Source organism: Phyllobates terribilis, unplaced genomic scaffold (genome assembly GCF_046119375.1).
Source record: "Phyllobates terribilis strain yellow unplaced genomic scaffold, ASM4611937v1 Scaffold_13__5_contigs__length_258822181, whole genome shotgun sequence".
NCBI classification, from domain to species: domain Eukaryota; kingdom Metazoa; phylum Chordata; class Amphibia; order Anura; family Dendrobatidae; genus Phyllobates; species Phyllobates terribilis.
Window position 1 is genome coordinate 162,695,916 of NW_027362773.1, and position 13,230 is coordinate 162,709,145.

The window sequence follows — 13,230 nt, forward strand, 5'->3', positions numbered from 1 at the left end:
GGTTAGAGCTCAGTGGGCAGAGGGTAGAGCTCTTTGCATACAGGGTAGAGCTCTTTGCGCTCAGGGTATGACTGAGTGGTCGCAGGTTAGAGCTCAGTGGGCAGAGGGTAGAGCTCTGCGCTCAGGGTATGGCTGAGTGGTCGCAGGGTAGAGCTCTTTGCGCACAGGGTATGGCTGAGTGGTCGCAGGTTAGAGTTCAGTGGGCACAGGGTAGAGCTGTTTGCGCACCGGGTATGGCTGAGTGAGTGCAGGGTAGAGCTCTGTGGGCGCAGGGTAGAGCTCTGTGGGGGCAGGGTATGGCTGAGTGGTCGCAGGTTAGAGCTCGCTGGGCGCAGGGTAAGGCTGAGTGGTTGCAGGGTAGCGCTCTGTGGGCGCAGGGTAGCGCTCTGTGGGCGCAGGGTAGCGCTCTGTGGGCACAGGGTAGCGCTCTGTGGGCGCAGGGTAGCGCTCAGTGCCCACACCAATCTATTTCCATACATTATATATGGTGGTTTCTCGCCCCCCTATATGTACAACTGCTGCATTTCATGGAAGGTGCCAGTGTGAACATAAATCTCTACATGGAGCAGCGTACCTCGGGCTGCATACTTCATTTATTCAATACAACAATACAGTCTACGGATGTGTTTTCTGTAAGTGACCGGTGAAACGTCTCGGGGCGACCCTCTAACGCACTTTGGGAAGGTCCTTATACCGTGGATGGGCTGACCGGCCTTTGCCTATCATATGTGGCTGCTACATGGTTTGTCGTAACACTCAGAAGACGAACGTTTTCTTGCGAAATACTTGGGAACATCCATCATTCTCTCAGCATTTTCTCTTAGGATCTGGATCTCTTATCGGTCTCCGCTTTGTTTTCTGCCCTCCTGCATCGTTCTTATGTGGGATCTTTCCCTTTCTATTGATTTCCACTTACGTTTGAACACAGTTCCCAGATAAAAGTAATTGCTGGAAGAAAGTAAGGTTACGCACCTGGCACAGGACACAATGGTTGGCTACACCTGGCAATGCAGGATGTGCCCATGAAAAGTCAATAATCAACCAGGCTGCTCTTCATCAATGCCAGCTCTCCTGCAGAGGACCAGAGCTGCCTATAAAACGTCTGCTGCCCTCCCGCTGGATATTTCCATGGGAGAACATGGCGGACACATCCCTTCCTTATGTCGTTATAATGCTGACTGTGATGAGCCTCATAGAGAGAGGAGAAACCATCAGCCACGACAGACGTAAGTACGGCTCCAACCATAGTGTTTCTGCTTTTATGACTCTTAAAGTAATAATATAGTATTCCTGTATAGGAGGTTCTTGTAGAAACATTATTTCATCATTTACTTGGTGCCCCCTACATTAGTTAAAACTTCTGTTGTGTGTATATATTGAACCAGTAATGGAACCAAAGATGGTGCACAGATTGCAGGAGGCTGGAGGTTTGCCTTTGCTGAATTTGAGGAGTCCAATATATGAAGCGGGGCTGAATAGTTGAGGGGCCATGTTAGATTCTGCACTGGTGCACAGAACGTTATGCCTCTGTATAGAGCTCCTATATTGTACCAGGAGGTCTTATATGCAAGGTAAAGTCTGCATGGTACCTATATATGGCAGCATTCTCTACCATAAGCAATACTTCTAGACCCCTGGCCGAGTATGCAGCTAAACTGACCTGCAGCGACTGCCTGCCCTCGCCTGTGGTGACAGTGTGGCATAAATAATAGGACCTGTGGCCTGTACAAAGTCTGCTGTCGCTTAAAGACGGCGAGGAAGACTTTGGCCTCCACCAGGAGACCAGCAGGGATGGTGTCTGCAAATTCTGACGTGTTAATTGCACTACAACCGAAGCTGTAGAACCCGGTCTGTTCCTGGTGACAGTGACCACCTGTATTGATCAGCAGAGACAGTTTATGTTCTGCCATAGTGACCAAGCTCAGTGCTTCAGTATTAATGTGAAGCCACCAAGTTCAGTACTTCAGTAATCTTGTGTAACCACCAAGCTCACGGCTTACTTATTACGGTGTAACCACCAAGCTCTGCGCCTCAGTATTCTTGTGTAACCTCCAATCTGAGCACCTTAGTATTTTGTTACTGCCAAGTTCAGTACCCGAGTATTGTATAACTAAGTCTAGTGCCTCAGTATTTTGTAACTACCAAGCTCTGTGCCTTAGTAATCTTGTGTAACGTACAAGCTCAATGCCTTAGTAATCTTTTGTAACCTACAAGCTCAATGCCTTAGTAATCTTATGTAACCTACAAGCTCAATGCCTTAGTAATCTTTTGTAACCTACAGGCTCAATGCCTCAGTATTCTTGTGTAACCTACAGGCTCAGCACCTCAATATTCCTGTGTAATCTGCAAGCTCAATGCCTTAGTATTCTCTTGTAACCTACAAGCTCAGCACCTTAGTATTACTGTGTAACCTACAAGCTCAATGCCTTAGTAATCTTGTGTAACCTACAGGCTCAGCACCTCAGTATTCCTGTGTAATCTGCAAGCTCAATGCCTTAGTATTCTCGTGTAACCTACAAGCTCAGCACCTTAGTATTACTGTGTAACCTACAAGCTCAATGCCTTAGTAATCTTGTGTAACCTACAAGCTCAGCGCCTCAGTATTCTTGTGTAACCTACAAGCTCAGCGCCTCAGTATTCTTGTGTAACCTATAAGCTCAATGCCTTAGTATTCCTGTGTAACCTACAAGCTCAATGCCTTAGTAATCTTGTGTAACCTACAAGCTCAATGTCTTAGTAATCTTTTGTAACCTACAAGCTCAGCGCCTCAGTATTCTTGTGTAACCTACAAGCTCAATGTCTTAGTAATCTTTTGTAACCTACAAGCTCAGCGCCTCAGTATTCCTGTGTAACCTACAAGCTCAATGCCTCAGTATTCTTGTGTAACCTACAAGCTCAGCACCTCAGTATTCCTGTGTAATCTGCAAGCTCAATGCCTTCGTATTCTCGTGTAACCTACAAGCTCAGCACCTTAGTATTACTGTGTAACCTACAAGCTCAATGCCTTAGTAATCTTGTGTAACCTACAAGCTCAGCGTCTCAGTATTCTTGTGTAACCTACAAGCTCAGCGCCTCAGTATTCTTGTGTAACCTATAAGCTCAATGCCTTAGTATTCCTGTGTAACCTACAAGCACAATGCCTTAGTAATCTTGTGTAACCTACAAGCTCAATGTCTTAGTAATCTTTTGTAACCTACAAGCTCAGCGCCTCAGTATTCTTGTGTAACCTACAAGCTCAATGTCTTAGTAATCTTTTGTAACCTACAAGCTCAGCGCCTCAGTATTCCTGTGTAACCTACAAGCTCAGCGCCTCAGTATTCTTGTGTAACCTACAAGCTCAGCACCTCAGTATTCCTGTGTAACCTACAAGCTCAATGCCTTAGTAATCTTGTGTAACCTACAAACTCAATGTCTTAGTAATCTTTTGTAACCTACAAGCTCAGCGCCTTAGTATTCCTGTGTAACCTACAAGCTCAATGTCTTAGTAATCTTTTGTAACCTACAAGCTCAGCGCCTTAGTATTCCTGTGTAACCTACAAGCTCAATGTCTTAGTATTCTTGTGTAACCTACAAGCTCAGCGCCTCAGTATTCTTGTGTAACCTACAAGCTCAGCGCCTCAGTATTCTTGTGTAACCTATAAGCTCAATGCCTTAGTATTCCTGTGTAACCTACAAGCACAATGCCTTAGTAATCTTGTGTAACCTACAAGCTCAATGTCTTAGTAATCTTTTGTAACCTACAAGCTCAGCGCCTCAGTATTCTTGTGTAACCTACAAGCTCAATGTCTTAGTAATCTTTTGTAACCTACAAGCTCAGCGCCTCAGTATTCCTGTGTAACCTACAAGCTCAGCGCCTCAGTATTCTTGTGTAACCTACAAGCTCAGCACCTCAGTATTCCTGTGTAACCTACAAGCTCAATGCCTTAGTAATCTTGTGTAACCTACAAACTCAATGTCTTAGTAATCTTTTGTAACCTACAAGCTCAGCGCCTTAGTATTCCTGTGTAACCTACAAGCTCAATGTCTTAGTAATCTTTTGTAACCTACAAGCTCAGCGCCTTAGTATTCCTGTGTAACCTACAAGCTCAATGTCTTAGTATTCTTGTGTAACCTACAAGCTCAGCGCCTCAGTATTGGTGTAATTCCACAATCTGTTCCATCATTGATGTGAAACTTCCACATTTGTGTCCTCAAAGACTGTAACCGGTGTAAGGTCCTTCCTCAAGCAGAAGTAAATCCCTGCCACGTTTGTGTCATCACCGAGCCATCCTCGTCTGGTGTTCAAAGTACCGCACTTAAATACTGATCTGCCAAATTCAAGAATAGGACTTTTACTTGTGCTGTATAAGGAACCAGTCACATTGACCACACAGCCTGATGTGCAGGGAGCAGCCTGATAGAGCGGCAAAAGCTGAGCCGACTGAGATAGAGATATATAATTTATGAGAAGATTCAGTATGATTGACAGCGACCTGTTTTGTACACATTGTGACAGAGTCACTGGTATAATATATGAAGGGAGGTATGTGTCACGCAGGTTGCTAGCGTGTGTGAACTAAAACCAATAAACTTTCTGCCAGCATGTTATATGCTGGGGGTTAACTCTTTTAAAGGTTGTGGTTTTATGGGAATGACTTAGAAATGGGAGGGAAGTCATTCCCCATACCTCCACCTCCGGGTGTGGCTGAGCAGGGTTAAATGGTCAGTCAGCTTTGTTTCTCTGGAGTGTGTGGTCTGAAGAGTGTAGTCTCCAGGCTGTGTTTGGGTGAAACCAGAGAGCAACACCGGAGGACTGGTGTTGCTGAAGACTTCACTGTGCTACCTGCAATGGGCAGAGCCTCGCTTACTATTGGACTCTGTCATACCTTACCTTTCTGTTTTTCCCGTTAACCCCGAGAGGGTCTGTTTATTTTTATGAGACACTGCTGGAGTTTATGCCACTGAATAAACCAGTAGGAAGTTAACCCAAAAAGTGTGTCGTGTGTCTGCCTCTGGAAAGCTGAGCAAGTCGCTTTACCACAGTTGGTGTGAGAGTGCTGGCAAAGATCCAGGAACACGTATACCTGCCACAGAGAACGGTGGATGTCCTGGGTGAAGGCCGTCAGCCAGCCAGAGATCTCCAGCAACATGGAGGAGCTTATTAAGCATTTAGTTTAGAGCCAGCAGCAGCAAGATCAGCAGCACCTGCAGCAATTGCCGCAGCAGCAGCACATCCTGCAGCAGCAGCAGATCCTACAGCAGTAGCAGCAATCTCAACAAGAGATGACCAAACTGTTACTACAACAGATCCAGTTGCAGCAAAAGGCGCAGCAGCAACACCCTCAGGAACAGCAACATCAGATACAGCTTCTGGCGGACGGCGTCCAGGGCAGAGCGCCCGCCCCACCCCCAGGGCCGACTGATGACTCACACGTCAGGAAGGTGGTGAGACGGTCCATGCAGTAGATGACCCTCGGGGATGATGTAGAAGCCTTTCTGACAGTCTTTGAGAGGTTGGCTGATCGGGAGAGACTTCCACTAGAACAGTGGGCAGAGGTTCTGTCACCATATTTGTTGGGTGAACACCAAAAGGCATATTACGACTTGTCACTGCAGGATGCCAAGGAATATGCCAAGCTAAAGGCAGAGATCTTAGCACGCCTGGGAGTGAATATGGCGGTGAGAGCCCAATGACTCCACCACTGGGCATACGCCAGCGACAAACCCCCTCGCTCGCAGATGTTTGACCTACTGCATCTTGTCCAGAAGTGGTTGCAGCCAGAGTCCTCCACTCAGGCCCAGATGGTCGAGCGGGTGGTGACTGATAGATTCATGCACTCTCTTCCCAAATCAGTACAGACTTGGGTTGCCCAGGACGATCCCCAGAAAGCAGATGGCTTCATTGGCCTGACAGAGAGGTACCAGGTGGTTGAAAAATCCCTTGGGAAACCGGATATAATCACTGCTTCGTACTGGGATACCCAAAAGGGGGGCGGGTTCACGGCGGAAGGGGTATAGAGCTACCACTGGGGGGCGTCCCACTTCCACTGGTGGTCCCGCAAGGACTGTTGTTAAGGATATAGTCTGTTGGCGGTGTCACAACCCTGGACACGTAGCCGTCCGGTGTCATATGTCCCCTGAACCCATGGACTGCAGCCTAGGCAGACAAAGTTCCTATTATGAATATACAGCCTGCAGTGTGGACTGTTGCCCCGGCAAGGGACCGCAGGCGTGTGCCGTGTCCATAAATGGATTAAAGGTGCTTGGGCTGTTAGATGCTGGAAGTCTGGTGACTTTAATCAGAGCTACCCTTCCCCACCAGTTGGTCCCTTCCAAAACTGTGGGTGTTCGGTGCATCCATGGGGACGCCAAGGACTGCCCTGTGGCCACAGTGACAGTGGGAACAGACTGTGGCGCCCAGTCTCACGGGGTCGGGGTGGTTAAGGACCTGATACATCCCATCATACTGGGCCGTGATTTTTCTTTGTTTTGGGACTTGTGGGGGAAGGGAACCGGACTAAAGCCAGGTCCCTGGAGAAGAACCCCCGACGAAGTCTCAAGTGGATGAGTTCCCACTGTGCGTCCTTGCCGGTGATGAAGGCGAGACGGTGACCGAGGAGGCCGACCTCCCTGAGTTAGGTGTGTCCGGAGAGAACTTTGGGACTGCTCAAGTTCGGGACCTGACCTTAAAGGGTGCGTTTTGACCAGGCTACTGTATGTAATAGGGTTGCCCAAGAGCTGGGGGCCGACACCAGGTTCCCCCACTTTGCAGTTCAGGGGGAGTTATTATATCGGGTGGCCAAACTAAGGGGCGGTGAGAGAGTGGAAAAGCTGCTAATCCCAGGGCCATATAGACCGAGGGTGCTAGATATGGCCCATTCACATGTTTTGGGGGGACATCTAAGGGTCGAGAAAACTCAGGAGAGGATATTAAGTAGGTTTTATTGGCCAAGATATTACCGGGAAATTCTGAACTATTGTAGGTCATGTCCCACCTGCCAAATAACCGCTCCCACTTCTGTAGTCCTCTAGTTCCACTACCAGTGATAGAGGTCCCCTTTGAGAGGATTGCTATGGACCTAGTAGGGCCCTTAGTCAAATCAGCCGGAGGCCACCAATACATTCTAGTAATCATGGACTATGGCGACCCGGTATCCAGAAGCGGTACCGCTAAGGAACTCTTCAAGCAAATGCATAGCCAGGGAACTGGTTCATATATTTGCCAGGACCGGGCTGCCGAAGGAAATCCTAACGGATCAAGGGACCCCGTTCATGAGCAAGGTAATGGAGGAGCTGTGAAAGGTTCTCCCGATTACCCAGCTGCGAACCTCCGTTTACCATCCGCAGACCGACGGCTTAGTAGAGCGCTTTAATAAGACCCTGAAAGCATTGCTCAAGAAAGTCGTAGAGAAGGATGGACGTGACTGGGACTACCTGCTGCCATTCCTGCTCTTCTCTGTAAGGGAGGTTCCACAAGCCTCTACTGGCTTTTCTCCGTTTGAGCATCTGTATGAACGACATCCGCGAATGCTCCTGGATATCGCTAAGGAAACCTGGGAAGCCGAGGTTACTCCACACCGGAGCGTTATTGAACATGTCGCCCAGATGCAGGAAAGAATAGTGATGCCGATTGTGAAAGTGTATCTCCTCCAGGCACAGGAAGACCAGGCAAGGGTCTATAACCGACTTCAAGGCTGAAGCAGTTCCAGCCCTGGGACCATGATTTGGTGCTAATCCTTACAGTCGAGAGCAACTTCCTGGCCAAATGGCAAGGTCCGTACAAGGTGGTGGAGAAAGTCAGCGAGGTTAATTATAAAGTCCACCAGCCTGGCCGAAGAAAGCCGCACCAAATATACCATGTGATCTTGCTCAAGCCGTGGCGGGACCAGGAAGCGGTGGAAACTCCTTGCGTAGGAGCCGTTCCCGAAGGCAAAGTGGAGGAGGTCACTATAGCAGAAACTCTATCGCTGGCCCAGAAGATAGGGTCGAGAACTGCTGCAGCAGAATTGGGAGCTGTTCTCAGAGTTGCCGGGGCATACTCAGGTGGTAAAGCATGACGTGCTAACAGAGCCACATGTAAGAGTGAATATGAAGCCGTACCGGGAGATGATCTCGGCCGAGGTGAAGAGGATGTTAGACCTCGGGGTGATAGAGGAGTCAAAGAGTAGGTGGTTGAGCCCAATTGTCCTCGTACCAAAACCCAACGGAGAGTGGAGGTTTTGTAATGACTACTGCCGGCTGAATGAGGTGTCCAAGTGTGACGCGTACCCGATGCCCCGCGTCGACGAACTCATCGAGAGGCTTGGACCGGCGAGGTACATCACCACTCTGGACCTGACGAAGGGCTACTCCCAGATCCCCATGTCCCAGACGGCCAAGGAGAAGACTGCTTTCTCGACACCTGATGGGTGCTTTCAATACACTTGGATGCCTTTTGGACCACAGGGGGCCCCAGCCACATTCTAGAGGGCTATGGATCCGATCCTAGCCCCACATAAGATGTATGCCGCACCCTAGCTTGACGACATCGTAGTCTTTAGCCCAGACTGGGCTAGTCACCTACCTAAACTACAGGCCATTCTGGATGCTCTAAGGAAGGTGGGATTTACCATAAATCTGAGAAAATGTGCCGTTGGAAAAGAGGAGGCCAGGTACTTGGGCTATGTCGTCGGAAGAGGCAAAATAAAGCCGCAAGTAAATAAAGTGGAGGCAATCCAGACCTGGCCGCAACCACTATCCAAGAAGCAAGTAATAGCATCCTAGGAATGGTGGGATAATGCCTGCGGTTTATCCTGAATTTTGCCATGAAGGCCACACCGCTGATGGATCTCCTAAAAGACACCAGATCAACCATGGTGAAGTGAACGGAGGAACAGAGACCGCGTTCCAACAGATGAAGCCAGCACTGTGTAAGCTTCCGGTCCTGGTCGCACCAGACTTTAAGAAAGAGTTTGTGGTCCAGATGGATGCTTCAGAGGGTGGTCTGGAGGCTGTACTTGTTAGAACTCTCCTGTTAGGTTTTTTCTAGTTTGCTGGTCACATGACCTTTTTTGCCTATTTAATCCTGCTCCGCCCTCCTGGCCTTGCTGGACTTCATTGTAATTTCTACTCTTAAATTAGCCTGGTGCTTAGTTACCTTTCTCAGTCAGTTTAGCTATGTCTTCGGACCTTTATGTTCTATGTTGTGTGTTTGTCTTTTACTGCTACAATTTCTGCTAGGAGGTGTCCAACTTTATCCCAGTCTCTAGTTCTTGTAGGGATCCCTCCCTTGCACCTATAGGTCTTCGTACAGACTAGCCGAGGAGTTTAGCGGGTCTGATCGCAGGATCAGGTTCCCCGTTACATCGTAGGGATCTAGCTTAGTTCTATTGTAGGGACAGATCTCCTTTCTTTCCTTAGTGCTTGTAGCAGATCATAACAGTACTCTCTCAAGAGATAGAGAATGGGATGCTCTTCCCCATTTATCTGAGCTGGAAACTTTCGTCATGCGAGAAGAACTATGCAATAGTAGAGCGAGAATGTTTAGCCATAAAGTGGGCCGTAGATACACTAAGATACTACCTACTAGGCTGGGTGTTTAAGTTGGTGTCAGACCATGCCCCGTTGAGGGAAAAGAGGGGTGAAAATGCCAGGGTAACTAGATGGTTCCTAGCTCTTCAGGACTTCAACTTTCACATAGAGCATAGGCCCGGGAGGTTACATTGGAACGCTGATGCCCTGTCTAGAATTCCCTGTGTGGTATCAGAAGGTGCCCAAACCCCCCGATTTTTGGCAGATGGAGGGAATATATGACAGTCACTGGTAGGATTTATGAGGGGAGGTATGTGTCACACAGTTTTCTAACCTGTGTGGACTAAAACCAATAAACTTTCTGCCAGCATGTTATATGCTGGGGGTTAACTCTTTTTTTTTTTAAAAGGGTGTGGTTTTATGGGAATGACTTAGAGATGGGAGGGAAGTCATTCCCCTACCTCCCCTCAGGGTGTGGCTGAGCAGGGTTAAATGGTCAGTCAGCTTTGTTTCTGTGGAGTGTGTGGTCTGGAGAGTGAAGTCTCCAGGCTGTGTTTGGGTGAAACCTTAGAGCAACACCGGAGGACTGGTGTTGCTGAAGACTTCGCTGTGCTACCTGCAGCGGGCAGAGCCTCGCTTTTATGGGACACTGCTGGAGTTTATGCCACTGAATAAACCAGCAGGAAGTTAACCCAAACCGTGTGCCCTGTGTCTGCCTCTGGAGAGCCGATCAAGTCGCTTTACCACAACATATAGAAAATTATTTTGTGGGACTGCCCCCTGGACGCCTAGGTCCTGAAAGAGTAGGAATTCAAATAAGTGTTTTACAAGTTTTATTGAATCCTTAGAAATGAGGAATGTATACGTTCCATTTATATGTAGAAATCGCAGATGGCAATGTGGCCTATACACAATCAGGTCCAGAAATATTTGGACGGTGACACAAGTTTTGGCATTTTGGCCGTTTACTAAAACATATTCCAGACCCTGTTCTATATGTAACCAATCTGGACTTCAAGTGCCGACTTTCAGCTTTAATCTGAGGGATTCACATGCTAATAGGGGGAAGGGTTTAGAAATTACAGCTCTATAATAAGGACCAAAAGTAATTGGACAATTATCTCAGAAGCTCTTTAATGGTCAGCATTAGGCTTTTCCCTCGTTAATCTATCATCAGTTAAGCAGGTAAAAGGTCTGAAGCTGATTCCAGGTGCAGCATTTGCATTTGGAAGCTGCTGCTGTGAACCCACAAAATGCGGTGATAGGAGTTCTCAATGGAAGAGAAATTGACCATCATTAGGCTGAAAAAAAAAGAAAAAAAACATCAGAGACAGCAGAAATGTTAGAAGCAGCCAAATCAACAATTTGTTACATTCTGCAAAAACAAAAGAGCGCCCCGGTGAGCTCGGGAACTCCAAAAGACCTGGACATCCACGGAAGACAACAGGTGGATGATGGCAGAACCCTTCCCATGGGGAAGAAAATCCCTCCACAACTTCTCCCAAGTGAAGACTCTCCAGGAAGTCGGCGGTCTCAGTATCTAAGTCCACCATAAAGAGAAGACTTCATGAGAGCAAATACCGAGAGTCACCACAAGGTGCAACCATTAATTAGCCTGAAAATAGGCTGGATTAGACTTTACCAAAAACCATTGAAAGAAGCCGCCCAGTTCTGGAAAAGCGAAACTAAGATCAACCTGCACCAAAATGATGGGAAGAAGAAGAAAGTTTGGAGAAGGCTTGGAGCGGCTCCTGCTCCTCAGCACATCCTGAGGAGGTGGTGGTGGACATGGTGGAGGTGGTGTGATGGCATGGGCATGCATGGCTGCCAATGCTGCTGGGTCACTAGTGGTTATTGATGATGTGACTGAAGACAGAAGCAGCCAGATGAATCCTGTGTGTACAGGGCGAGACTTTCTGCTCAGAACCAACCACATTTAGCAAGGTTGATTGGACTACGCTTCACAGCACAGAGGACAATGACCCAAAACATCTTGCGAAAGCAAAGAAGAGGAATATTCTGCAATGGCCGAGTCCTCACCAGATCTCAGCCCATCGAGGACCATTTCATACGCACATGATCAAAACTGAAGGCAGAAAGAGCCGCAAACCAGCGAGAACTGAAGTACCTGCAGTAAAGGTGGCAAAGCCTCACAACCGGAGGAGACCAGCGATGGTGACGTCCATGGCCTCCAGACTTCAGGCCGCCATTGCTGCAAAGCCCCACACTGGAGGAAACCAACAATGGTGACGGCCATGGCCTCCAGTCCTCAGGCCGTCATTGCTGCAAAGCCTCACAATGGAAGAAACCAACGATGGTGATGGCCATGGCCTCCAGTCCTCAGGCCGTCATTGCTGCAAAGCCTCACAATGGAAGAAACCAACGATGGTGACGGCCATGGCCTCCAGTCTTCAGGCCATAATTGCTGCAAAGCCCCACACTGGAGGAAACCAACGATGGTGACGGCCATGGCCTCCAGTCTTCAGGCTGTCATTGCTGCAAAGCCTCACAAAGGAAGAAACCAACGATGGTGACGGTCATGGCCTCCAGTCTTCAGGCCATCATTGCTGCAAAGCCTCACAATGGAAGAAACCAACGATGGTGACGGCCATGGCCTCCAGACTTCAGGCCGTCATTGCTGCAAAGCCTCACACCGAAGGAGACCAGCGATGGTGACGGCCATGGCCTCCAGTCTTCAGGCCGTCATCGCAGCAAAGCCTCACCCCGGAGGAGATCAGTGACGGTGATGCCCATGGCCTCCAGACTTCAGGCCGTCATTGCAGCAAAGCCTCACACCGAAGGAGACCAGCGATGGTGACGTCCATTTATGGGAAAGTTAATTTTGTCCAATTACTTTTGAGCCCTTGAAATAAGGAAGCTTTGTAGTAAAATGGCTACAATTCCCAAAAGTTTCACAGGATATTTTTGTTAAACCTTATTAATGAAATCTGAAACTCTTCACTTCTATTGCATTTCAGTTACTTAATTTTAAATAAAAAATGGCTCCCTGCAGAGCTGAAATCACAAAGATTCGTCACTGGCAAAAGATTTCTGGACCTAACTCTATATACAGAAAATATATGTGACCTATTGCCTTAGTTTCTAGGTGTGGAGAACGTCCGGCTGCCAATGAATCGATCAACTACAGTCTGCTCTCACGTATTGTCGGAGGAACATCTGCAAAGAAAGAGGAATGCCCTTGGATGGTAAGCGACAATTGTATGCAATGTCTCAGTCCCCCTCTTTCTCTCCTCAGTTTTGGAGATTGCAGCAAGGAGAGCATTGCAGATGAGAATGTTGAGAGGTCAGAAAGCATCTACATTCTCTGGGAGGGCAGAATTAAAAGGGTGTAGATAGGGGAAGAAAGCACATGAAGAGGAAACTAACTCCAGGATTGAAGCTTTGCTCATATATAAGAGCTAGTGCAGACAGAAGCATCATGGATACACAGCCTTCACATCCAGCATTTGTTACTGGGAGGGACACAATCACAGGAGAAAAATCAGAAAATAGGAGCGTTCACATTGTGCTCAGCTTTGCTTTCATGGCCTCTGAATCCTTGAAATATGCGATTCAGACTTGTTGTCCGGTGGAAAAAGCTATTCAGTACAATGAGAAAAATAAATGGACTCCATCCATGCTCCTCTGCAGTGGTGTCCATATTTTTAGATGGGCACCAGGATATAGTAGACTATTGTCTTCTGCCCATCTGAAAAGACTGACGTCACCGCAAAAGAGACC

At 47.9% G+C, this 13,230-nt stretch overlaps 1 protein-coding gene across 1 annotated transcript in view; it reads left to right on the forward strand.

Moving 5' to 3' along the window:
- The first annotated feature begins 922 nt into the window (after window positions 1-922).
- LOC141174628 (ovochymase-2-like) overlaps window positions 923-13,230 on the forward strand; it is a 58,036-nt gene continuing 45,728 nt past the window's right edge. Inside the window, exons 1-2 of the mRNA XM_073659562.1 lie at window positions 923-1,226; window positions 12,589-12,695. Coding sequence (XP_073515663.1) covers window positions 1,139-1,226; window positions 12,589-12,695 — 195 coding nt within the window. The 5' untranslated portion in view covers window positions 923-1,138. The remainder of the gene's footprint in view (window positions 1,227-12,588; window positions 12,696-13,230) is intronic.